This window comes from Accipiter gentilis, chromosome 1, assembly GCF_929443795.1.
Source record: "Accipiter gentilis chromosome 1, bAccGen1.1, whole genome shotgun sequence".
Classification (NCBI taxonomy): domain Eukaryota; kingdom Metazoa; phylum Chordata; class Aves; order Accipitriformes; family Accipitridae; genus Astur; species Astur gentilis.
The window spans coordinates 42,922,901-42,948,148 of record NC_064880.1 but is presented as its reverse complement, the minus strand read 5'-3'; the positions used below and the strand labels follow the sequence as shown (position 1 = coordinate 42,948,148).

The 25,248-nt window shown below is 40.4% G+C and overlaps 1 protein-coding gene across 1 annotated transcript in view; it reads left to right on the top strand.

The window, feature by feature from the left end:
- ADCY5 (adenylate cyclase 5) overlaps positions 1-25,248 on the top strand; it is a 221,185-nt gene that overhangs the window by 107,497 nt on the left and 88,440 nt on the right. The window contains exon 2 of the mRNA XM_049804028.1: positions 21,831-21,980. Within this exon, the coding sequence (XP_049659985.1) occupies positions 21,831-21,980 (150 nt within the window). The remainder of the gene's footprint in view (positions 1-21,830; positions 21,981-25,248) is intronic.

The window sequence follows — 25,248 nt, the reverse complement described above, 5'->3', positions numbered from 1 at the left end:
AAGTTAAGCTTTTGTGATTAGCATCTGCATTTATGCAAGACACTTTTATATGCAGACTTCTATTCGTTCTGGTTTGACCTAAAGAATAGTTACTTGGTCATTTTAAATGGACACTTTGAAGGCATGAGTCAGCTCAGCCATTTGTTCCTCTGTTTCTTTCCACTCCCTGCATTCCCATCTGTTTGATGGAGAACTGGAAAAGAAGGGTCTGTTGTCTGGACTGATCCTTCTCTCCACAGACCCAGCAGTGGCCAAGGAGGTTCAGTGTGGCTGCATTGTTTTTAAGTACACAGGGACAAGAAAGCCTGAAAAGTAACTTTTCTGTTTGTGCTTATTGGGAACACGGTAATAAATTAAAAGCTTGGGAATGCCTTGTTCATGTGCAGTCCGTACCAGAACATCAGCAGCATAAGCAAGGAATCAATCTTTCATCCAAGTTCATGGTAGCCACAGGGCTCAATCCCTTTTTTGGTGTTATTTTTTCCTTCCCTCCCTGTTCCCTCTAACAATTAGTTTTCTGTAGTTGAGCACGTGGACGTGCCAGTATTGCTTAGGCTGGGTGCAGTACTGACAACGCAGGGACTTGCGCTCTGGTTGATTTTCAAAGGTGGAAGGACTAGCAGTATCGACACAGCTCGATGTGATGGGTATCTTGACCCCCTTTGCCTTTAGTCTCCTAAAGTTACCAGCTCACTTGGACGCTGGCCTGTGGCTCCAGGTCAGGGAAGGGTTTCATGAGGCTAAATTAGGGATCAGGGCAACCCATCCGGTGTCTGCAGCTGAATGCAGGGGAGTCCCTGAGTCTGTGTGTGTGATGTGGATGCAGAAACTCAGTGTCTGTTGAAGGTGATGTGCAAAGCTGTGGATTAAAGCTCTGCTGACTTAAACTCAGTGGGTTGACATACGTGTGTTGGAGGAGTCACTTTAAAAGGGGTTTCAGGCTTGTTTTCTGCAAGTGCTGAACTTGATCAAGACCGATAGCACAAACTATAACAAAAGAGAGGACAGGGACATAAGAAACCCTTTTTGATGAGCCATGCAGTGGTGGGGAGAGATGATCCTCACTGGAATGTATCAGAAGTATTTGTAAGATTATGTCTTGCAACCACGGGCTCTGTGCATTTACTCACCCCAGAGTTCCTGTCATATGTGCAGGCATTCAGACAGCACAGCCCTGTTGGAAACTGCATCCCATCTTATTTCTCTTATTTCATTTTATTGTTTTAATTCATTTGAAGGTAAGGAATCAAAACGGAATTTGGGCCCTCAGAATCTCTGCGACTGCAGGAGTTGGCACTTAATGGCAGCTTTGCCTCTAGTCGTGGCATCAAGTTACTTTTGAAGCCTTTGAAGTCAACAGGGCTGGAGGGAGAAAGTGTTGTGTTGTTTCTTTAAAAAGAAACATGCTTCAGTTATATTTGCAGCTGGGGTTTTAATGACTGAGAATTAAAGCATGTTTTATTTGGCCTTTGTTTTTAGTGCACTTTTCTCCCCTTAGGGGGACTCGAAGCCAAGGCACAGCTTGACATGTAGCGGGCTGCAACACGCTAACGTAGCCATCATCAGCCTCATCTTCTGTTTCTCCGTGGAGCTCAGCACTCAAGATTTCTGTCCCCCATGTCTCCCGACCTCCCAGGTTTACTCGCCTGGCATCTCTTTGCATGCACTGGGTCTCCGCTCACACGGCAACAAGTAGTTTGTGGCTGGCTTTGTGGCTTGGAGTGAACTGAAGTAAACTTTATGTGTTGGCCCTGGAGACCTTCATTTCTAATCAGCTCCTATTAAATTACTATGAATCTGATAAAGGGAAAGAAGCTCAGTTTAAAAAGGTGCAGATAGGCACTTGATGTGATTTAATGTATGTCTAAATAGTTTAGCTGCTTATCTGCACATCTGGCCTAAATACTTGTGCAAATCTGACCCATACTTTTTTTTAACCATATTGGCATTGGAAGGAGAGAAGGTAGATTATGCAGTTAATAGGTTACAGCTTGTTGCCCTGTTGATCCTGGGAGCATCAATCATCCTGCTGACAGTGCCGAGTACAAGAAAAGGTGCTTGGACAGCAATGGCAGTGGCTAAGCAAAGTGTGCTACGCTGCAGGTTTTTCCAGGAGGATTTAGTTCCCTGCCCTGCTGTGTTTCTTCAGGAACCACTGCTGACACAGGTACTAGACTCCTGAGGAAATGGTTTGAATCAGCCTTTTGGCTTGTCCTAACTGTTGTGCGAAACTTCTGTTGTACCTGCGTCTCATTAGGAGTGGTTTAAGGGTACTCTGACATGAGAAAATGGAGTCATCTTTCCAGCCATACATTTGGTAGACCCTGCATGGTGGAATCTTAGCAAACCACATCGAACTGTTGGCACAGGTGCCAATAAATAGTGAGCAACACCTTTTTTTGTCCTTGTTTTGTACTCCCTGCCTGATTATCAGTGTTGCTACATTTTGTGATTAACAGGCCATATCAGCCGACTCGGTTAACTCACTTCAAGCAACCAGAAGATAGGCAAATTTTATTTATTTATGTGTTTATTTATTTGTGTGATAGAATGCAGTGTTTTGCAGTGAGAACTTTTTAAAGTAGGGAAAGAGGGGACATAATTTTATTATCAGGACAGATGTCTTAAGAGGTTTGTGCTTGCATGGCAGATAAGCTGACAAACATCCCAGCTCAGACTGTCTTTCTGGAGATTATTTTCAGCATTCTTTGAAAAATTAACAGAATTATACTATGTTACCTGGTGCATTCAATTTCAGTGAATATTATAGTAATCATTCTGATCCGTAGTGCTTTGGATACCAAGGACAAACTGCTTTATGGTTTCATTGAGACCATGAAAATGGGCCAGTGAGATTCCTACATGTCCTCCTCATACTTGCACATGGAAAGCTCTTTCTCATGCAGAACAGAAATAATTCTCTGGTTCTTTTTATGAAGTTTTTGTTCTTCAGATCACAGTAGCTTTATTTCTCATCACCTGAGTTTTTCACAGCTGTCAGGTGTTTCCAGTCCTTCATGAGTTATGGACCTGGAATCACTTTGCCTTCTCAGAGTTCATAAAGTAGAGTATATGGTTAAGGCAAAGTCTAACATTATTGACTTAAGTGACATAGCAAGAATATTTTGCTTGGTTCTTCCTGTATAGTGGTTCTCACAGAGGTTGAGTCAAAGAAGACACTCATGAATGCTTTTGTTAAAGTATTGGGTAATCTGGTGCTTGAGAAATCTGTATGCAAATCCCGGCTTTGCCTTTGCTTTCTTCTATGACCTTGGACAAATTCTTTGCTCGCTCTGTGTACATGAGACGTGATGGTAACATCTCTCTCATTTTCAAGGGTGGTGTAAGAATAGATCTTTAAGTACTTGAGGGCTCAGGGAGGAAGGAAATGTCATTAACCAAATGTATGCCATTTTAGCACCACACGTGTATACTGCTGTAAAGAAAGAAGCTTAAAAAGAAAAGATTTTTCTTATGTCTGCTAAAATGCTGACAGTCCATTATCACCCATCTACTCAATACAGTACCACCATCAGTCTGCCCAGCATCTTGTACTGGGTACCTGAGTGGGATGGTGCCCTTTGGGAGGTTGGGTTTAGTTTTGGTTTTGCTGGGTTTTTTAATTATCAGGACACAGGTGGGAAAATTTGCAGCATTCATTTTGTCTGAATGTTGCCATGCCTTCTCTATGTGTTTGGCCTCTTTAGGTTTTTTCCCCTGTCTGTCAATTTTCCCTCTGAATAAGAGCAGTAGGGAGTAGTAGAAGGTTTCTGTTTTATAAGGTGTTTCCTCTCCCTTCCCTTGCTTTCTGTGCCTGGGAAGGTAGTAGCCTGCAGCGAATTCCCTGCAGCATCTGTGTTATGGCATACACATGCTTGTGACACTTTAATAGTAGTTGTCAGATAACATTAACATATTGCTGCCACAAATAAATCAAGCAGGGCTACAAGCAAAGAATTGAGTGAATGAGAAAGGACACTCTCGTCCATCGCTGTCAGACAAGGCCACCATAAGTATTGTCTGCTCACTTCACTAGTGAAATTGCTGGCTGTATAAAGATGTGCTTAGTGGGGATACCCAGTCCATAGCCAGAAGCCCTCCTTTCCGTGAATACCCAATGGCCTTAGTTTATCAGTTATTCGGAATGAGAAGAAGGGGAAGCCTTCTGAGATACCCTTGAAGACCCTCTCTTCTTAAGTCCTGGGGACTGATCTTTTTTTTATGACATATGTTTTTCGCTTGAGGCAGACTTACGTTGTCTGGAGTACTGAAAATATCATTGCTGCAGCAGGGTCCCAAACCTCATGGTTTCTATCAGGTGATTGAACGTGATTGCTGTGCTAAATCCTGTGGCAGCAGAGGGTATTGGTAAAAGACTATGCTGATTATGTTGGACAGGCCCTGACTGCCTGGCTCGGATGAGTGGTCAGGTAGACCCTGAAGCCTGAAACCCCTGGCTGGCCTCCTGGCCCTCTTTCTAGGAAAGCTATAGCTAGTGGAGCTAGCCACCAGAAGAAACAACTGAGCGAGGGAAAACCAGTTTCACTGAAATTCCTCCCACAAAATTATAGCCCTCATTTGTCAGTGTGCTACCACTTAAGGTTCTCTGTTCTGTGGCTCTCTTTACACTTTGGAGAAATTCATTAACTTGGTACTGCTTATAAAAGGCTCTTTATCTGATAGTGCAGATGTTTCCAAACTCAGGAGTGCAAACTGTGCCTGGAATACTGTCCTCCTACTGCTTGCAGAGGTCCTGGAATTATGTCTTGCATTTGAACACTGTATTAGAAAGTCGGCCAGCAGTAACTTCCTTACAGCTTAGATTGCAATATACTCAATGCATTGCCTCTGCAGGCTCTGCAGATATACCAGTAGTAGAAGTTTGGCATTTGAGAGCTGGCATAATGTGGCTGGAAAATTACTGTGTTAGTTCTCTCTCCTTAACGCTTGTTGACATAGTTTTATTAGGTTGTGATAGACTACGAGGAAATACAGATCATAAACTTAATGTATACCAGACCATTGCCTGGTTCCTGAAAAGCATTGAAGTGTCACTTTGAGTGACTCAGTGATTCAGATGAGTTCTTTGCAAGACTGAAAGCTCAGAAAGTTTCAAGAAATTTAAATAAAGAAAAAAAACTTCCTGCAGAAGCAGTTGCTTTTACTGTGTGAAGGTGGAAAATTATTTCTTGCATATCTAGCTGTAGAAAGTAGCATCACTACTTTTTTTTTAATTTATACATGATTGTCGTGTTCTTAAAATTCTCTCCATGACAAGTCTTTTGTATTTCCTTAAACTGGTGAAGGGCTTATTATGCTGAATTTGACAGGTTAATGATCAAGTAGGAAATCATATAACACTTGTTAGCGCAGTTTCTGATGATACAAAATTAACTGTATCCTTTTTACAGCTAAAATCAGAAACTAAATCTACAGTTTGGAGGTAGGGGAGAGATTGTAGCAGGTAAGTACCAAGAACACTGCCTAAGATCAGTACTCCCTTCTCCCCTACTTATATGTTGCATTTAGGATAGCAAAAGAAACATTAACCTTCATGCTGAAGAGTCAATACCAAAATGGTGGGATTTTGGAGGACTGTTGTGTGGGTTATTCTAGTGATAGATTGGTCTAATGCAGGATTTCTTGAAGTATCTTTCTCTGAAGCATCAGGATTAAAGTTTTGCCTGTCTAGCAGAGGTAATGATACATGGTGGTTTGCGTGCTGGTTTGAAAGACTGAGCCTGTTTGAGGTGGACTGCCACCCTTTATTTATTCAGTCATTAGCTTCCTTGCTGGAACCACTATGAAGGCTTGGTTTGGATGGAAATGTCTGTGATATGGGCAGCCTCTGGTAGTATGATGAGGGAAGCAGTATGGACAGCAATTGTAGCATGCCACTGCTAATAATAAGGATAATATAAAAAAGCGGTAAAGCAGTAAGAAGAATAAAGGCATTTGCTTGGCCAGCACTGGTCTAGAGTTGTCCTTGTGATTTTGAGAGCAAAAGAGCTCATAGCCTGTTTTCAGTCCCCATGCTCTGTGTATGTATTTTAATAACTTATGTTTTTCCTGTTTGAACAGAGCAAAGCCTGGAGAACAAGCTGTTCTTCTGGAATCCTGTAGTTCATTTATTCCCAGTAGATTCCAGTGGGAAATAAAATCAACAGCCTCTCCACTTCTAAACAGTGACCCTCACTGTGTTTGCTGTTACCTCTCAGTGTCTGTCTCCATCGAAACTCAGGATATAATTGCTCAGCCAGAACATGCAGGGGAACAAGAACTAAGATTTTCTGAGATTTAAAAAAGTACATGAATTACATTTGATTTTGGGTGCCCAGAGACCATGCTTTACTGTAGGAGCAGCTCATTTGTTTAAACTGCTTTTAGAAATTGAACTTTTTATACAGCTACAGAGTTTCAGCTCCTCAAACCATCTTATCAAAGCATCTTAATGAACAGGTGACAGCTATACACCTGAAAATCTTTGACTGTGTGGGCACAAATGCCAAAAATTTATTTCCCTCTGGGGCCAGGAGAAAAAAGCAATTTTTTTATCTCTTGGTTGAATTTGCGTTTGACTTTCCTATCACTTCATGCTGTTTAAATGGATTAGTGACTGAGTTCTGTAGCACAGGAGCTAAAGAATATTTCCAATGCGCATACCTTGAAAATGCACAAAATGGTTTTAAATCAGGTGTTGCAGAGCAGTTAATAATGGCTTCTTTGATGCACACAGCAAGAAAGGGAGGTAATAGCCAAATGACAGGAAGGGCTGATTTACCAAAATAAAAATGCAAGGGGAACCTGGTCTAATGATATCTGGTGGATAGAGGGTCCCCTAGAAGTGCTAAAATCCTGGTTGAATCTTAATCCTAGAGGTCTGGACTGTAGCTCCATTTTCTGTATGCCTTGCCAAATAGAGAAGGACTAAAATTATGCTCAGGTGGGCAGAAAACAGCGTAGTAGTTGGGGCCTACAGATCAGAGCACGCTGTGGTGAAAGGGGGAATATATGAAAAAAAAATTATTTCAGAAACATAATAGTTTCTTTAAAAGATAAAAACCCACATGATAGTTGTAAAAATTAGTAGGGGTAGTTTTAATGATTAAATAAATTCTGTTCTGTGTGAGAAAAGTACTTGTGATGGTGTCAATGTTTTATGAGTCTTACCACAAACTGCTTGACTACATGAAGTAAAAGGTAGAGAGAGAATTAATCAAATGTTTGTTGTTTCTCTGAAGACCCATATAGCAATCATACTGTGGGGAAAATGATAGCACATACTGGCAACACAGCTGTTAATTATAAGCTACTCAATGATGGAGGTTCTTTTGCCCTGTTTTGAGAAGATCTGACAAAGTAGTCTTGTGGACCTGACTAGCGTCTCAGATAAGAACAGTAGGAGTCAATGTCTAAGCAGCTACGTACCCTTGCTGTCCTTAGTGGGTTGTGCAGATGCAGCAAAAGCAGAATTTGGCTTTTCTCGAAAGCTGGTGGGGCTTTAGGATGTAATTGATGAGCTGGAACAAGACTGTTCTTGGCTCAGCAGGGAGGTTCTGCAAATCAGAGCTGCTCTCCATGGGAGCAAGGACATCCAGCCTCCCTTGGGTAAGCAGTTGCAAATATTCAACCTTGGAGTTGGAGAATTTGACCTCCTTCCTTGAAGGAGGAGAAAGGACTTTCCTGTAAATTCTTCGAACCGCCCCTTCTGGGGAAAGGAAGTTGTAACGGAGGAGCTCTGGCAGTGCCTTGCATCCTTGGGATCCCCTCAGACCAGCCTGGCTTCAAGCCACAGCACAGTATAGAAGCTGCATTAGGTCCTTGATCAGCAGTGCTCTCCGCACATTGAGCAGGTGTCAAGAGTGGCTGGCGAAAGATATCATGGACGTGCCCATGGTATGTGTTAAGGACAGGGGTGAAGGTAGTAGTCTGGGACCACTGCCCACTTGCCTGAAGCCTTTCTGATGAGTAGGGTAGGTTCCCACGTTGTCCATCTCCTTGCTGCGCTTCCTGTGTTGTGTCCTCTATCAAGTACTCAGAAATTGGGCATGGTGAAACTGGAAATAGTTTAGAGGGGCCAAAGGTGTTTAATTGCCTAGCGCTTGCTGGTGATGGATTATTGTATAAGCTGTGTTAAGGAACACTGGAGTACAGAAATAGAAACCTTACATACTTAGATGAGGAGAGATGTAGACTACCTGTCTTTCTAATCATAAGATAGCATGAAGAAATGTGTGTTGTCTCTTTGATACAGCTGTTACAGAGTAGCTAAAAAGGGGCTTGACTGAACACCTGCTGGGTGAAATTTAACTGTAGTTGGACTGAGGCAATTCTGCAGAGCTGGGGAAAAATTGAGATGCTGTGGCACAGGATTGTTCACCTCCCCTGAGGGAATTGCACCTGCTGGTAATAAGACGATTTTCGATGTAGGGGATCTTTGACTGCTTCCCGACACTTTAGGAACTGTTGTATTGAGCACATTTTCCATCTGCATTCAGACCAAGGGCTGACCTTTTTCTCCCTAAAGTGGAAGCTGTTACTTCCAGGTGCATCTTTTATTCCTTTGATGCTGGAACTGATGTTAGGCACTCAAACTGAGAAGCAGGAGCAGAGCTGAGAAGGCATGCTTGCAAAGAGGCACTTCATGATCAACCAAGTTTCTTTACTATTCAGTGTCAGCTACATTGACTTCCACTTCCAGTGGCTTTTATGATAGTATATAGGATGGTGGACTTAGGAAAATGTAGTCTTTAGGTCTTTCTTTCTCTACCCTTCCCCTCCCCCAAGAAATCACTGCCCACATTCCTTGAATTAAAGAAAGGCACGGGAAGTAGCCCAACCTTATTTCAATGTCTAATTCCCTTCCTTCATTGTTGTGGATAGATAACTTCTAGCATTTTATATTCTTGTTGTTTAGACCGCATGTGTGCATAGTTGGATGAAATCATGATTAGATGCTAGCACCTGACCCATCTGTGGTGGTAGGAAATGGTGGGGAAGGTAAATATGCTCCATGGAGTCCAAGTCCTGGATATTCACTTGTATCAAACACATTGAAATTCCAATAAAACTTGGTGCCGATTTTCCAACTAGTTTCTCTTCGAAAGGAGCACAGCTTGCTCTGAACTAATTAAACGTCCATTTGTAAGATAGTTCTTCCTGATCTGTTCGGTGCTGATAATCAGATATAGGAATATGACACTGCAAAAGTGATATTTTAAGGCCAAATTGAATCTATGAAGTTGGGCACTCATGCTAGGGTATGTGACACATTGCCTGCTGAGCCTTGTTTGAAACTGATAAAATCTTGCCTGTGAGCTGTTCAGCTTTTAGGTGGCCTCTGCAGCCTCCATTCACTCCCCTTCTTTAAGGCAGTCCCAGGACAAACACAGTGTTTAATAGTTACATTCTCTGCCAGCAAGGTGTAGCAACAGAGGCCATTTGGTTCTTCGCAGACCTGCCACGTCAAGGGACTGTACACGTAGTTTGTTATTGAGCAGAAGTTATTTTGGGGGCAGAAAAACAGTGGGAAAAAAATAGTGGTTTGATTTCAGGTTCTATAAGAAGGAAATGTGTAATCATTCCAGAAAAAGTGCAGTTGTTTGTGCTTCTCTGTCCATAACTTACTAGTCCTGGCTCCCTGTTCTGATCTCTGCTTCTCTATCTCCGTTTCCCTCTTTTGTCCCGTTTGGTTTGGATTCTGCCTCTTCTGAGGTTCTACCACACTCTCACTTCTCTCCCCCGCACCTCCTTTTTTTTGGTGTGTTTTCCAAAACTACCTAGACATTGTGAACTTTTCAGTTAAACATGAATGCAACAAACAAACTGATAGATAACAACATGAGAAATTTTTGCCCAGGTTCTGGTAATAACAGAGGTATTAGACAAACTTAGCTGTGGTCAGTACTGTTTGTGATGCCTGGCATTATGCCAATGGCTTAGCGTCGGATCGTTGAAATAGTTGGTTTTATCAGTTGATTTCTGCTACAAATTTCTGAAATAGTTTCTTAAAAAGTAATAGTGTTTGGAGGTTTTTTATTCATACACAAATAAGATACATCTGAGCTGGCGTATTTTGTGTTTTGTCTTTTAAGAGTTACATGACTATTTTCTGGAACTTCTGATGGAACCATTCTGAGAAACTTTTCTACCCTTTATTTAGGAGAGGTATTTGACATTCTCAAAAGAGCAGTTGGTTTTAAAGACTGTCTTGGAGACCTCAAGGGATGAAGGAAGTCAATGGAAGAAAAGACCCATTTAAGTCTTTTGTTCTAGTCTGTTCTGTTTCTGTATTCTCCTGGCTTTGCACTGCCTATCTGGAATTATGACCTTCACCATCCTTTCTCTTTTTTCTTCTGTTCACTGTTATTTTACCAGCTCTGCAGCAGGATGTGTTTGGCCTTCTGTGCACCAGGTGATGTATCAGTTATCACTGCTATCTGTCAAGGACCACCTGCTTTGCCTTTGAAGGGATATCTCATATTTGCTTATGACTGATTATTGTAAAGCACTAAGAAGTGTTTGATGAGATAAGATCTCAGAGATATAATTAATCATTTTCTCTAGTTCTCTCTCTCTTAAGTTGATAGAGCTAAACTGGTAAGAATAGAGAACTGGATCCAATATCTTTATCCTATCAAAAGCGGCTTAGGAGGTCCTTATTGGATTTAGACCGACAAACGATATCACATTACAGTAGCATGGCAGAGAACCAATCTATGATTTCAAACCACAGTCATAGAACTGATCGCATACTGAAAGATTTTACACCACTTTGTGCCATTTTTTATTATTATTATATCTTGATAAATTCTGTATTTTATTTTATGTGGCTCTCATTTCCCGGGTATAAAGGCAATAACTGTACCTAGTTTTCAGTAGATAGCAAAACCTCTCTCAGCTATGTTTTTCCTCTTTAAGCAATTATTTATCCAGTTACCTTCCACGTTTGAAGTATTTTTCATAAACTCATTTTGTTTTGAAGTATACTAATAAATTTCGACATAATACAAGTGCTGATTTGCGAAAGGCTTACTAGGCAAGGACAAATGCACAGGTTCTGTATTCTCGGAAATGAAAAATCTAATGCCATGACTAAATATTTAAGCAGTGATGCAACAGATGATGATGGCAGGGAAAGTAGATTGCAAGCTCATTTGTTTATGATCAATATTGTCCACTCCAGGGAAAGTTAAGTGTCTCTTTGGGATATATTAAGAGAAATACTGTATATAATATAATAAAAGCAAGTACTGCTATTTAGTGCCCTTTAAACTTCAGCAGAATTGTTGTATCAATTTTTGGATATGACAATTTTTTAAGAGGCAAGTGAGGAATGAACTACGTAGTCCATAAGGTCTCTTAGGTCCTTTGCTGTCTTGTTGTCATATTACAAAAAATTCTGAAAATAAGTACTCTCTATTTTTTTTCTGTCTGTCTTCCTCAGATTAGGTTACTTTAAATATTCATAATTCACTGTTTTTCGAAGGCCAATTCTGTGGTGTACAGTATCCTCTTGGGGAGGTTAGTATGATATTAGGCCTATTTTAAGTTCACCTCAGAAAACCTATTCAGCTGCATAATCTCTGGTAATGATCTTTGGGAGAAAAAAAAGTACATGCTCAATTACAGACTCAAAATTTTCCACTAGCTACAGAAATTTGGATTTATTTTCTTTATATCCTGCCCAATTCTCAGCAGACCAGCTTACTTCGATTGTCAGAATTCAAAGACTCTTCCAATCTCTGCATCTCCAGCAAAGTGGGGTTGATTTGTTTGTTTCTGTTAAACATTTGAATTTTTACAGTGTCGTAATGCCAATATTTTCAGTATATTCATCTTATACGTTTGACAGCAAGAAAAAGGAGGTTTAAGATCCTAGCAAAAATAACCTTCAGCTATAGCATATCTTGATTCAAGAATCCCCATGCCTTTGTGTGTGTGTGTTTGGGGGGAAAGACAGGACTGGGGAGCTGAGAAGGAAGTCCAGGGTGGATAATAACAAGAGTTACCATATAAAGAAGGCAGAATGAAAGACATGTGAAGAGTGAAGTAGTGCAGCTCTGAAGGCAGAGAGAAGAGGGGTTGTATATAATGAAATGAAGACAGGCTAAATTGTCTTGTGTAATTTGTGTTATAAACAGAGCCGGTCACAACCATTGTCGTTAGCTTGTCTTACACTTGTCTTTATAAACAATTCTGAAGAGTCTTTTAGAGCTTCTCTATAAAATCTCTATTGTATTACTGTAGACCATTGAAATTCAGTACGACGAAGCCGAAGGCCAAGGAATGTGCCTTCGAGCTGTCTGTTGTGCTCAGTTAAAATTTGGTTGGGAATTTGCCTACCGATAGGTTTTGTGTTGTTGAAACCAAATCTGTTTAGAGATCGGTATGCTCAAGTGCTCACGCAGCCAAAGGATAAGATATGATAATGAATCTCGGACTTCTATGCAACCTCTCTCATTCAGAAGTAAGCTTATTTTACTGTAATAGCTAGCAAAACCGCACATCAGCTTTTAAAGGAGAATATTCAGTTGTGATCCAGTAGATTGACTTGTGTATTAGTGGTGACTGCGCACAATCTTTGCTATCTGCTATGAATGCTCCTTCTTCACCTCATCTGGTACAAGCCACTGCTTCAGTTCAAGAGTTCAAACTTTGGTGGTGGTGCTTGGTAAATTTTGTTTATTAAAAATATATGTTGCGATAGGGATGTTAATATGAATGAGCATAGCTTGTGGGCAAGCTGCCCCAGATTGATTTCAAATCCAGCAACAGAAGAAGAAAGGAGGTCTTCTTTAAATCAAAACCGAAATATCCAGCTGTATTCCATTCTTTCTCCCATTTTACATTTCTTCCCACACAAACAAAACCAGCCTAACTCACCACCTCCCAAAAACACACATTCTAAATGCTTGGGAAATAACGATTTTTATATTTTACAGACCATATTTAGGGCACTCATTGCTGCCTGCTGAGCAACTGGAGAATGTTCTTTTTTCCCAGATAAATAAGACTTCCATGTAACTAGATAAATATTTTTGTTTTCCCAGTGACCTGGAGGTGATGCCTGTGCTTAAATGACTACGGAAGATAAGGGGTGATGCACTGCCTGTATCTGAGTCCAGGGCTCCCAGAAATATTCCCAGAAACACTAAGGATAAGGATGCAGTGTGATGGGGGGGGGGAAGCAGAGGGGTGTTGATCTTCATGATTTTGCTTATATAGTGCGGATATTTTTTCTCATAGCCGTTGAAAGCAACCACAGGTCTTGGGAATATACTTCTCTGTGAAGTGTGTTTGCTGGCAGTGTGTAGGCTGTTGGGAAAGGCAGCGCATCCTTTGCCAGGAGGACGGAGAGGGCAGGTAGTGGCAGCTGCGGAGGTGACTGTGAAGAACTGGATCCTACAGGTTCGGCTGCAGAGTTCTCTTCTGCTGAGATCATGTAGGTAGTATGGCTGCCAGGCACAACCTGATCCAAAAAAAAAAATAAAATGCAGAAAAGCAAAATAAACAAAATCCTGCTCCTATCATGGGTGAAATCAGCCTAAGTATTTGCTTGTTGAGTTAGTTAGCATGTATTAAATGGAGTTTCATGTGTGTTTCAGAGTAGTGGACTAATTTTAAGAGGGCCTGATAGAAAACCTAAGCATTTGGCTTCCCTTCCTCACATCCTTTCCACCAGATAGGGAAGGAAATATGATATAAAGATGAATCAAGGACATTTCTCGACCTTTCTCCTCACTGATGGATCACAGCTTCCCTTTGCTTCAGAGGCATTGTGGAGAATCGCGAAAGCGCAACCAGACTTCTTAATCCAACTTCTATTCAATTACAGTGTTTTCTTATTAACACCTTTTAAATTAACACCTATTGTATCTTCTTACGTGAACAGCACCTCCCACCTTAGGAGCACACGAGCAGGTGGGACTGGCATAAAGACAACTCAAATATGCTTACAATCATTTGCAGAACAACTGATTTTGCTGGAGTATCAGAGTTTTGCTTAATTTTCTTAACTAAAGTCATTGTTTAAATTGCCTAAGCTATCATGCATCTGGGCAAATTTTATACAGTTGTCAAAATTATCTTGACATACTTTCTGCATGAAGATGTTTACCCAGTGACAGCTGTGAGTCATGCACCGAAAGACTAGGAGCTTTCATCCACTTTTGCGACCTCAAAGAGGTGTACCTAGTGTTTGAAGTCCTTTTTGAAGAGCTTTTACTTCAGGAAGGTTGTATTTGGTTGCTGAAGTCTTTGACACAGGTACCTCTGTGGATCAGAAATAAACAGACTTTCAGGGGGATGAATTCACTCATGGTACAAATGCATTTTCACTAGGGTCAGGTTAAGTGAGCTGGAGTGTTAAACATGCCCCGACTAACCCACTGCCCAGTATTGCTTGCGAGAGCTGTGGCAATCCCAGCCCTCCATTTCTAGCATGTTGTTCCTTCTGGAGGCTGCCACAGCAGATTTGAAACTGGCCAAACTCGCAGCTTGTGCTCAGCTCTCTGTGCTGAGGAGAGGCACCTGGCCCGTGTTCCATCTCTTAAGATAAGAAGCCATTGGAGTTGAAGGAGACAGCCTGCTTGCAAAGACTTAAGAGGTGGTAATTTAAATAATAAAGCAGGGGCTGAATCATTAACAGGGGAAGGGAAAAGGGAAATGTCCCTGTTTCAGTGGAAGAAGCTTTTCCATAAGTTGTTTCAGGGTCTCACTCTTGCATCCAAGGGCCACTGGATGTTTCCCCTTGAGTGGCACCTTCCCACGTGGCTGCATCTCCTGCTTAGCCATGGGCTGTCGGCTTGCCTCATCTGGTTCACCATCAAGGATCCTCACATGAAAACCAGTGCTGATTCGTAGCTCCTAAAATATGTTAAGTGTGAAGATGCCTAGAAACTTGGTTGCCAAGGAGATTCAGTGAGGGTGGACGATAGGACATGGGAATCTCCTTGCCTACTATTTTGTTGCTCGCAAAGGGCAGCACTTCCTCCCCACCAGGCTGTGCCACCATACAGAGGATGCTTAGCTGGGTTGGTGATAGAGTTCCAGGAAAATTTAGACACAGAAATACTTCTTTTAGCTGCTGTTACACCAAGATTAGGTCAGGACAGTCTATTCTCCTCTTCTTAACCTTATCATTTAGTAGCCAAAGAAAATAGGATCTCACGGAAATCCCAGCAGAAAAAATAGTTAATAAAACAGTGATAGGGAAGTAGAATTCATCAGTTTGATATAGGAATGTTTTCTCTTAAGGAAAATAGATCTCTGTTGGTAATGCTTTGTTCTTTAATAAAATCAGGATTTAAAGGTTTTAATTGTAAAAAAACCCAAATCATAAATACTGTATTCTGTATGGCAATAAGAGGGAAAGAATGCATGGAAGGTTTGCAATTACTACAAATGTAAAAGAAATTTAAATGAATTAAAATGTTGTAGAATAAGGTGTGAGCCATTAAAATTAAGAAAGCACAATCAAACATTTTGATGCCTTCTGAAACAACTGGAAGAATTGAAAATTATAAAAATCTTAATTTTCTGTGCTGTGTGAGGGGGGTAGTATATTATATCACTACCTGCAACCATGTATTTAAAAGGTAAACTTTAAAATCATTTTGTATTCTAAAGAAAGAATGAACTTAGGTGGGGCAAAATACTTGTTTGACTTTCCCCTGGGAGAACAGAGCATCACATCTAAGAGGTCAACATATACCTGGGCTGGGAGGTGAGGTGGTCACAGAAATACACAGAATGGATAGCTTCAGTGTAATTTTTTTATTGATTGTAATTCTTGAACAGAGACATTAATGCCACATTCACAAGTGGCATAAGGGTTCTTTTAGTGTTTTCAGCCAAAATACCACTGCTTTGCTCTCAGCAAGTAACTTTATGCTGAATATAGAATCTAGTTGAAAGATTAAAGTAGACAGCTTTTGCTCCTTGTAGGCTTCCCAAATAGAAGCAATATGCAAAAAAGTTTCAGAAGTATTTCTGCAAAGAAATTTTTTGTTCTCAACATCAAGCGAAGAGATTTGCTGCGTTAGAGCATCGCTGTCTAATAAATTCTGCTACTCTGGGATAGTTAAATTATACTATGACTTAGGGAAGCATTTAAACTTTCAGAGCTGGCTTCAGTGGCACTACTTGTGTGCATAAAGCGCACTTAGAGAAGTCTTTGGAAGATAGTGGCTGTAACCAATTATCTGTTCTGCTCGAAATCCAAGTAAGTGGTTGCTGCACAGAGGCAGCAGACGAGAGAGGGAAGGCACCATATAGCAACTTCAGAAAATTTGTTCTTAGACTCTGGTGTATTGACGTAATCTTTTGCTGTTGCAGTTATTTCAAGTACTCAGTAAAAGTACTTGTCAGATTTAAAATAAAAAAAAACTCCTCCTAATTTCTTCACTAGTACTTACCCTGTTCTTTACTGGCCAAACACTGGGAGAAGACCATATGACTTTAACTGTTTAATTATCTTTCTAGCATAATCTACAAGTTTTCACTATCTTAGAGCTCTGCTAGTTGTAGCTCTGGGAAATGAAAGATGTTGTTGTATATACAGCACAAGTACATGAGTAATTTGATCTTGGAGCCAGCTGATGTTGTCTTTCTTTTTAATTTTCATTATGCCTTTAGCTGTGTAGCCGGTCCAATTTTTTTTATTAGAAAGTACTATATAAAGAGGCAATACAGGGTTAATTGCTGTTCAGGGAAAGTGTTTAAAGAACAGCATCAGGTATACCTTATAGCAACAAATTTTTTTCATAATGTTTTTGCTTTTTATCTTTAGAATTTATTTGTACTTCCAATTCAGGATTGCACACATAGGTGCTGCAGAAATATCTTCGATAGTTAGAGCTTTTGTAGTCCATCATATTTTTGTTCTTACATTGTTTCAGATAAATATTAAATATTTTATAATATTTTTTTCATGGTTAAGAAAAGGAACTCTCAAAGTAAAGCTAATTTCAGTGTCTGCCCCTGCCGTTAATAATTGGACTGATTTGTCAATTCAGTATACAATCACTATGAAATATAGTCTAGGAACTCAGTTGTTATCTGCTTTTAACCTCGCTGTTGCACTGATAATTGATTTAACAAAAAACTTAGTACTGGATGAGTATCATGAGAACTGCAAAGCAGAGGCAGAGCAGTGTCACACTCTGGAAAGAAGGGATATATAGTTTTTTGTTTGCTCTAGATTGTTTTGCATGACTTTTTAATCTCCATGTGTGTGCTTTCCTTCTCCCTGTGACAGTTTTACTGCCCCACAGTAAAAGCTTAAAATGTAGTTGTTTTCAAAATGGGACTTTATGAAAATATCAAAACAGTATTTTTTTTTTAAATGAAAAATAAATAGGAGAACAAAATACTGATTAATGGTGTGTTGGAAACTAACAGGGAATAGCCTAGTGCTGTGATCTCAGAAGAGAAATAATCCTGAGCCTCTGCAAGAAAAGTGGACCAATGCAGAGTAACTTGGCAAAAAACAGAAGCTGTGATTTTTATAATAAGCGGTAATATTCCGAGGAATACAGCCCAACTTCTCATGTCAGTAACCAGCCTTGTTTGCTCTGGCAGAGGTAGGGAACTAACAAAATTTATCTCGACACTATCCCTCCTAAGCATGTTGTTGTCTCTTAATTACATATTGAATAGCATCTGGTGTTTGAAGAATAATCGAATAGAAACACAGCAGGGAGAAGTGTGGCAATATTGGTGCGAGCTGATACTTTTTTCAGCTTGTGGTGATCTGGAGACTCTCCCCTGGTCACTTGGCCATCCTGGTTCTTCCTCAGCCTGGCCTGAAACGCCCAAAACATCAATTTTGTAACAATAGTGTCAGGCCAAATTTAGCTCTTGATTGTGGTTTTGTAATACCAGGTTTTCATAACTCCTAGAACATGTGGAGCTAAACTGTTTCCATCTCTCTCTTTTTTTCCTTCAGTCACCAAGGGAAAAAGTATTGAAAACGGTTTCCTGCAAGAGATGCAACAAAAGGATTGTAGCACTCTGTGCGGTGAAACCAAAGTGACTAGAAACTGTCTGGCCTGTTTTGTCTGAGATTGAGTGATCTGTTATTTCAGTGGAACTAAGAAGTTGCAGTGGTTTTTGAAAACCCCTCATAGTACATAGCTTTTTCTTTGATACTGAATTACCTTTAAAGAACTCCGCCTCAGTAGCATCAGAGTAATAGCATTTGTCTGCCACACGCAGATGCTGTAAGAGTAAACGTCTTAGTTTATGAAATACTCAAATATGGCAATACTGAAGACAGGTTTAATAGCTTATCTAGGAGTTATATGTAAGTGAAATAGTCTTCTATAAACTATTATTTTCCAAAATCAAAAGGGTAGGAATCTTCTTAGTCTAAATCTCTAGCCAGGCAGGGGAAGGATATCAACTACAAAATAGACAATTATATTTTCCCATTGTCTTGAACAGCTCTTGAAGCACAGATTGTCTGAAATAGTTGCCATAATATGTTTTTACTTCTCAGGCCATGGAGCTCAGGGAATCAGTTTTTTAATATCTACATCATCTCTTTCCTCCTGGGACTGAAGCTGGTTACCATAGCAAAATGGCAAGGAAACTGATAAGCAAGTAGTACCATTTGGCAAACAGGATATAAATTTATTTTATTAAAACAGAGAACTGTGAAAATAATTAATGAGATTAGAAAGCTTTTTTTTTTTCTTTAATATATTTTAAAACACCTGTGAAGAAAATTGTAAACAGATATTGAACAAAATGCACTTGCTCACATTGCAAATAGTTGGAGCTTCAGTTTTAAATCTCTGCAGATCTTTGATACTTTCAACATTACAATGTAATTTCTCCCCTTATGTTTCAGGGTGTTGCAAAGATGCCATGCTGTGAATTAAATGAGCTTCTGCTTAACAGTATTTATGGATGTCTGTCCCCTGCTACTTAAAAATTACATTGCGATATAGTTTTTATTCCTACTTGATGAAGCATGGTCATCTGAGTCTGTATTGTAAATTAGTCTGTGAAGTCCCTTGGGTTTGTGTAAAGTGACCTCAGTGAGTGCTGAAAAGTTAAATTGCTTTGCGTTCCACAAACATTACCAATAAAATGAAGTCTGATGATGTTTTTTATATTCCCCTTTGACAATGTTGGTGTCAATGCATAACATGAATCGTGTGCCTTGAACTGTACAGCTCGGCTGTTTAAGGCATTATCACAACAATGGTATCTTCACTAGGCGGACTTTCTGTTGGCACTGAGATATACCCAAAAAGAGCTTGTTTTCAGGACTGAGTTGTTCCTCTTTTCTGCTTGGTTAACTCCTGATATGTTACCTGCCATCCAAACCACATGTTGTCTTCTGTTCTTGGTGCAAGAGTTGAGTCACTGTTTTGGGGAGTTTGTTTTGGGTTTGCACTTTTGACTGCAAGTGAAATGAAGTCACAGATTTTGGGGATTAAAAAATAAAACTGCATATTTCCTTAAAATCTTCTCTGCTCTCAGTTTTATCCATATCAGATATATGATGCGTGCTTATGCTATGTTATATGCCCCAACAAATTTTCCACTTACCATGCAACTGAATAGCTCCAATAGAGAGGATTTGGGAGTCTTGCTGTAATCTGGCCATGCAGAAGATGCTATTTAGTCTTAACTCCTTTGAGGCCATAGTAACTGTACTGAACTTGTAGAAGTGTTGTTCACAGGCTGTGAGTCATAATCAGTGCAGCTGTGGAGCAGAAATCAGGGTAACTCCTAGGAAAACTTTATTTCTACTCTTTTTAAGCTGTTTCTTCATTATAATAAGCACTGGTGGTGTTTTGGGGAAGGGGGGAGGGGGGTTTCATCCTTAAAAATTATCATTATCTGCAAAAAAATACCATCAAATGCCCATTGGATGCAGCACTATTTAGGGTAACTGGGCAGGATCTAGGTGGAAGTTGGCTGGTGTCTGATCAGCTTGGGGGAGAGATGGAGGACCTTGGATCTGGCAGAATCCAGGCAGCCTTAGAAAAAGACGAATGAGAATATAATTGTGAAGGAAATGTGTGAGTTTAGGATCAGGACTTATTTCATGTTCATGTGTATGACCTGCACCCTATGTCTGTCCAAAGTTTGGACTCTTTGGATAGAGGGGGATCTGTAGGGGATGAGAATGGTTTCCTCCTTGGAAACCACTTACCTGCAAATACACATAGCTGGCATTGATGATAATCACCCGTGGCTATCTATAACCTGCAGCTTATTGTACTGCAGTATGATGCATAAGTGTGGCAATTCATTGCCGTGACGTAGCCCAAAATGCAGCACTCTGATGCAGGAGCTTGGGAAGTTGGAGTGTTGCCACCTTCTGGCAGCCATTCACAGAGAGAAGTCCCTCAGCTGGCTGTAGCTTGAGATATTGCTTATTTTGAGCTGAAAGATCAGGTTTTTCTGCCTAAATCCTGTTTCAAGGCAGAGTTGTTAATAAAATAGTTGTTGCTGTCCTTAGCGCATGGATGTAGTCAAAAAGTTAAGAGTAATCCCAGTGCGGTTTCTCGGAGAGGTTGTTACTCTTTGGGATGTGGGTCCATGTTTTGACACGGGGGTGGCTTCTCTCTCCTGCACAGTGACCAAGTTGGTTTGGGGAGTCCTGAGCACCCCTGTGAGCCCAGGGCTTGAGGGGTGCCCTGCACCCCTCCTGCCCTTCAGAGCCTGGCCTCGTATTTTCAGGGAATGGGCTGGTCTGGAAATTACCTTTTTTTTATTCTGCAGTAAAATAGTAATAAATGTGAAGAGTATATTTGGACTCATTAGCGAAGAGACCAAAGATCCCTATTTTTAAGAATCTTGCAGGTCTGACAGTCTTTCCTCCTAGAAGAGATGAGAGGTGTTTCAAATAAGTCTGTCGTCAAAAGGGAATTCTAGTACAGCTTATGCAAAAAGTTATCTCAAAAAGTTATACTGTGACTGACCTCTGTCAAGGGAAATATTTACATGGCACCATCACAAGCAGTTCTGAACATTTTGCTTGAACAAAATGCCACCAATGGACATAGATTTGGTTTTTCCTTTTTATTAAAAAACAGTTGAGAAATAAAAGATTGCAACACTAGTTTTCAGCAAAAGTTATGTGACTGCTTCCTTGCAAAACGCAACCCACATGGAAGCAGAAGAGTGATGTAGCTTTTCCTTTGTGCTTGTCCGGTCCAAATATGCTTCACACTTAACAACTCTTTCTGTAGTCATCTTCACAGAAATGTAAAAAACGTATTTTTTTTTTATCTAGTAACATAAAATTTTTAGTTGGAACTAGATTTAAAAAATCTATTTCAGGTGCTCTTAAACCTTGTGAATACCAACATTTTCCTTTCAGTATTTTAAGCACTATTTCAGAATAATGGTTTAATCTATCTTTGATATGTTTTCAAGCCAGATATGTAGGTACACAAACATGGAAATACTTGTGTTCCTCTGGCAGATCTGTCTGCATGAGTCTTAGCTGACTTTTAGCTGACAGAGCAATGATGCATTTTTAGATAGATTTTTGTCACAATAGTTCCAAGATACTGGATTACCGAAAGCAAGATTACAGAATTACCAGTGGAGTTGTATTTTTTACCAGTGAAGTAATGCACAGTGTTAAGAACATATATTTGAGGCCATATATGGAAGTTTTATATTTTAAAGTCTATAGAGGCAAAATACACTGGAATTAAGAGCTTGAGGTTTAAGTGTGGCTTGGATTAAGGAGTCTTGGAAGGGGCTGGGTTCTGGCTGGTGCTTTGTTACTAATGGCAGGTTTCCAAAGTGTAACCAAGTGTTCTTCTCTTTTTTTTTTTTTTTTTCTTTTGTTGCAGCTGGTCTCCAATGTTCTCATCTTCTCCTGTACAAACATTGTAGGCGTGTGTACCCACTACCCAGCAGAGGTGTCCCAAAGACAGGCTTTCCAGGAGACCAGGGAATGCATACAAGCCAGGCTGCATTCTCAAAGGGAAAATCAGCAGCAGGTAAGAGCAACAGTGGGAAATAAAAAATGAAATTGCTGAAGCAGAATTAGCAGGCAAACTGTTCCTGTAGGATGGGATTTGCAGGCCTCTTGCTTCTTGACTAATCCAAGCAATAATAGGCTGATGGTAGAGGGCAGGATTTTTCAAGGTTTGAAAGAAAGCTCAGGGGAGTATTTCTTCCCCAATACCCCGATGGACTTCTCTGCAGACATCAAAAAATCCTGTAGTCTATGCCCTGTGGATTAAAATTATACAGTATGCAGAGTCTGCATAGTTTTTTTGCAGCCATCATTGAAGCCATGCGTTAAATGCAGATGCACCACACAGGCTTCAGATGGACCCTCTTTCTAAGGTCAAAACGTGGTGTGTTTGTCAGCAAAGCCACTGCCAACAGTTAGCTGTAAGGCAGGTTTCAGAAGTGAAAGGTAAAAATTGGTCCACAGAACATACTGTCCCTTGATGCCTCCAAAGAGGGTCCCCTTCCTGCCTTTCCCAAAGGTTCCTACCTGCTTGCACACCTCTGTATACCTTTTAGGCCTTAAGTGAATTGTATTTGTTCAAAGAGTGAAATTCATCACCAACTTTGATGGGTTTTTTGCTGCAAAAAAACCTGTTGCTGCTAGCATCCAGCCCCGTCGTCAAGGGTACCGAATGTATCTGGTCCCCTAGTTCATTTGTGGGTTCTCTTGCAACGAATCTCTTACGTCCTCAGAATTAGATACAAAAGACCTTTTGGGGCAGCTTAACTATTCCCTTGCTAACACACATCTCGGCCCTGCAGTACATCTCATAGCGGTCTGTCCAGTCCAATTTGAAATGAATCATGAAACGGGGCTTCCACTCTTCCCTTGGGAGATATGTCAGAGCTTGGTTGTGGGTTTGGGGGAGAGGTCAGGGGAATGAATCAACTGGAGTGTCTTTGCATCTCTGTGGCAACACAGCTTAATTTTCCCTCATGTCTCAGCCCATCTGCATCTATGGATTTGTCTTTTGGCAAGTGTTTTGTGAGGTACTTCTGGCTGACATACTTGCTGTTTAACCCTTACTGTGAAATAATGTGTGCACGTACTTTATTTTGATAATATATGTATGAAAACGAGATTCATGCTCAAGGCTCCTTTTTCCTTTGTAGCAAGTGTAGTCTCAGAAAGATGAAACGAGCATCCACTCCTTCTTCCACACCTTGAAATGAAAGAAGGGATTGAGCCAAAAGAGTACCCCATTTTACTTCTTGGCTACAGCTCTGTCCTCTCTGCTGAGAGACTGCCTTAGCAGCATGGCTCACGTGCTTGTGCTGTTCTGGATTTAGGAGCTTTTATGTCAGAAGTAGTTCATGAAAAAAGCCCTGACAAATGCTCTAGCTTTATGCTTTTTTCTTCTCCCCCTCCCCAGAGAAAAAAATACACCATACAGAGGAAAGCCGGGACATCAGAAAAACATGGGTCAAAGCCAGTCACTTAGAAGTACCCTCCAGTACCTCCAGCAGTAACTGTGGCTCCTGGCAGCTGGGGACTCCTAATAAGTTTATTTGCTGCTACAGCCTGCACTGACATTGATCTCCAGGTTCAGTTCAGATGCATCCCTATGCATAATGCATTGAGATAATCTTGAGGTGACAGCAGACACAAATAAAGGCAGCTCAGCCTGTATCTGGGAGAGCTGGTCTCCGAACAGGGGTGGAGGGAAAGACAACTGCACAGCCCAACCCTGTTATCATTGCTTGCCTGTTTCTGGAGATCTGATGGTGCTCCTGCGTGCTGTTCTCTATTAAAGGCAAGCAAATTATCTCCGGCAAAGGAATATGTCTTTTCCTTTATTAAGCATCTACCAGCACGCAAAATTAGCAAGAAAGTAAATAAAAATCTAGAATGCCCAATGCAGAAGAGAGACTTCTTGTGATTTCATTATTTGAGATCACCTAGGGCAGAGCCATAACAGGAATCACTGTTGCTTGACCAGAATAAAATACTCTTGGATGAAAAAATAGGTGTTCTCCACAGTCCATAGTGAGCAAATACTTAGGATTTGAGTAAGAGATGCGTTATTCAGACTACACAATTTTACTTCTAGCACTGCTTGTCTTTTGTATCTGAAAAGTTGTTCACTCCTTCTCTTTTTCATCTCTGCATCACTTGTGGTGAAAAATAAGTGTTATTAAACCTGAAAACAAAAGGATAGTCATAAGACATTAAATATTTTAGTGATTTGAGGTAGTCTTGGGAGAGTATGACATAAATAGGTAAAATTCCTATGTAGTACAGAGTCGTCGTAGGGATGTGTGTGCCCACGTATACATATATCTATGTGTAGGTATGTAAACAGAGTAGATCTGTATTGTACTCTTTCATCTGTGCCTATTCTAGAGACTAGTGCTCCTTGGGATGCATTTGTTTAATGTATAATTCAGTGGAACTATACTTGCATCTTATTTTGAAGTGAGAATTATAAATGAATTTGCTCTTGCTTTTTTTATCAGATCAGAATGCTGCCTTGTTATACTTGTAAAACAGCAGTCCCAGTGACCTCACTGGTGCATTATAAGTGATTTTACAGTGAGGGCTGCAGTACTTTCTAGTCGTTATAGCAAAATGAAAATTGTACTCTAGTGGAGCCTTTAATTTCTGTGCTCCGTTTGAAATAAAACGTAAGGATTTTGTTGTTTTGAAGGTCTTTTAACATGGCTTGTGCTTTACAAAGGCACTTGTTATAGCTTCCTCCTGTTAGCTTCAGAGGTTATTTTCAGTGCTTGTGATGCTCCCAACAAACAGAATAAAGATAATGCCCAAGTCTGTAACATGGCTCAGCTTCCTAATTAGTTGCTGCATGAAGGGATGTTGTGCGACATGCATTTGTTTCACGCAATAAGCCTATCTTATTCCGCAATTGGTGATAGTTCAGAGCGGTGTTAGTTCATCTCCTGGAGATCTCAGGGTGTCTTGAAAATATTGGTGATTTAATCTGGCAAGTGCCTATGGTGTCAGGAAGAGTAGGGGTGGAGGCTCTCAAGCAAAAGTTACCCAGAAATATACGTGAAAATCTCTTGGAGTGCTAGTAAGAGAAACTCGGTCCCCTGAATATGTCCCTATTTTGCAAGCAAGTAAAAAAAAAAAACATGCCTCCATACTCATGTGCCTACAGGGAATGTTCCAATCCTCTGGGTGCCCCTGAACCTCCCATTAAGCTCCGAGTTATTTAGAGGATGTGTAAAATCACATGTAAAATAGCAGCTTTCACACATTCAAGGATGCCTATTATAATATGCAAATGG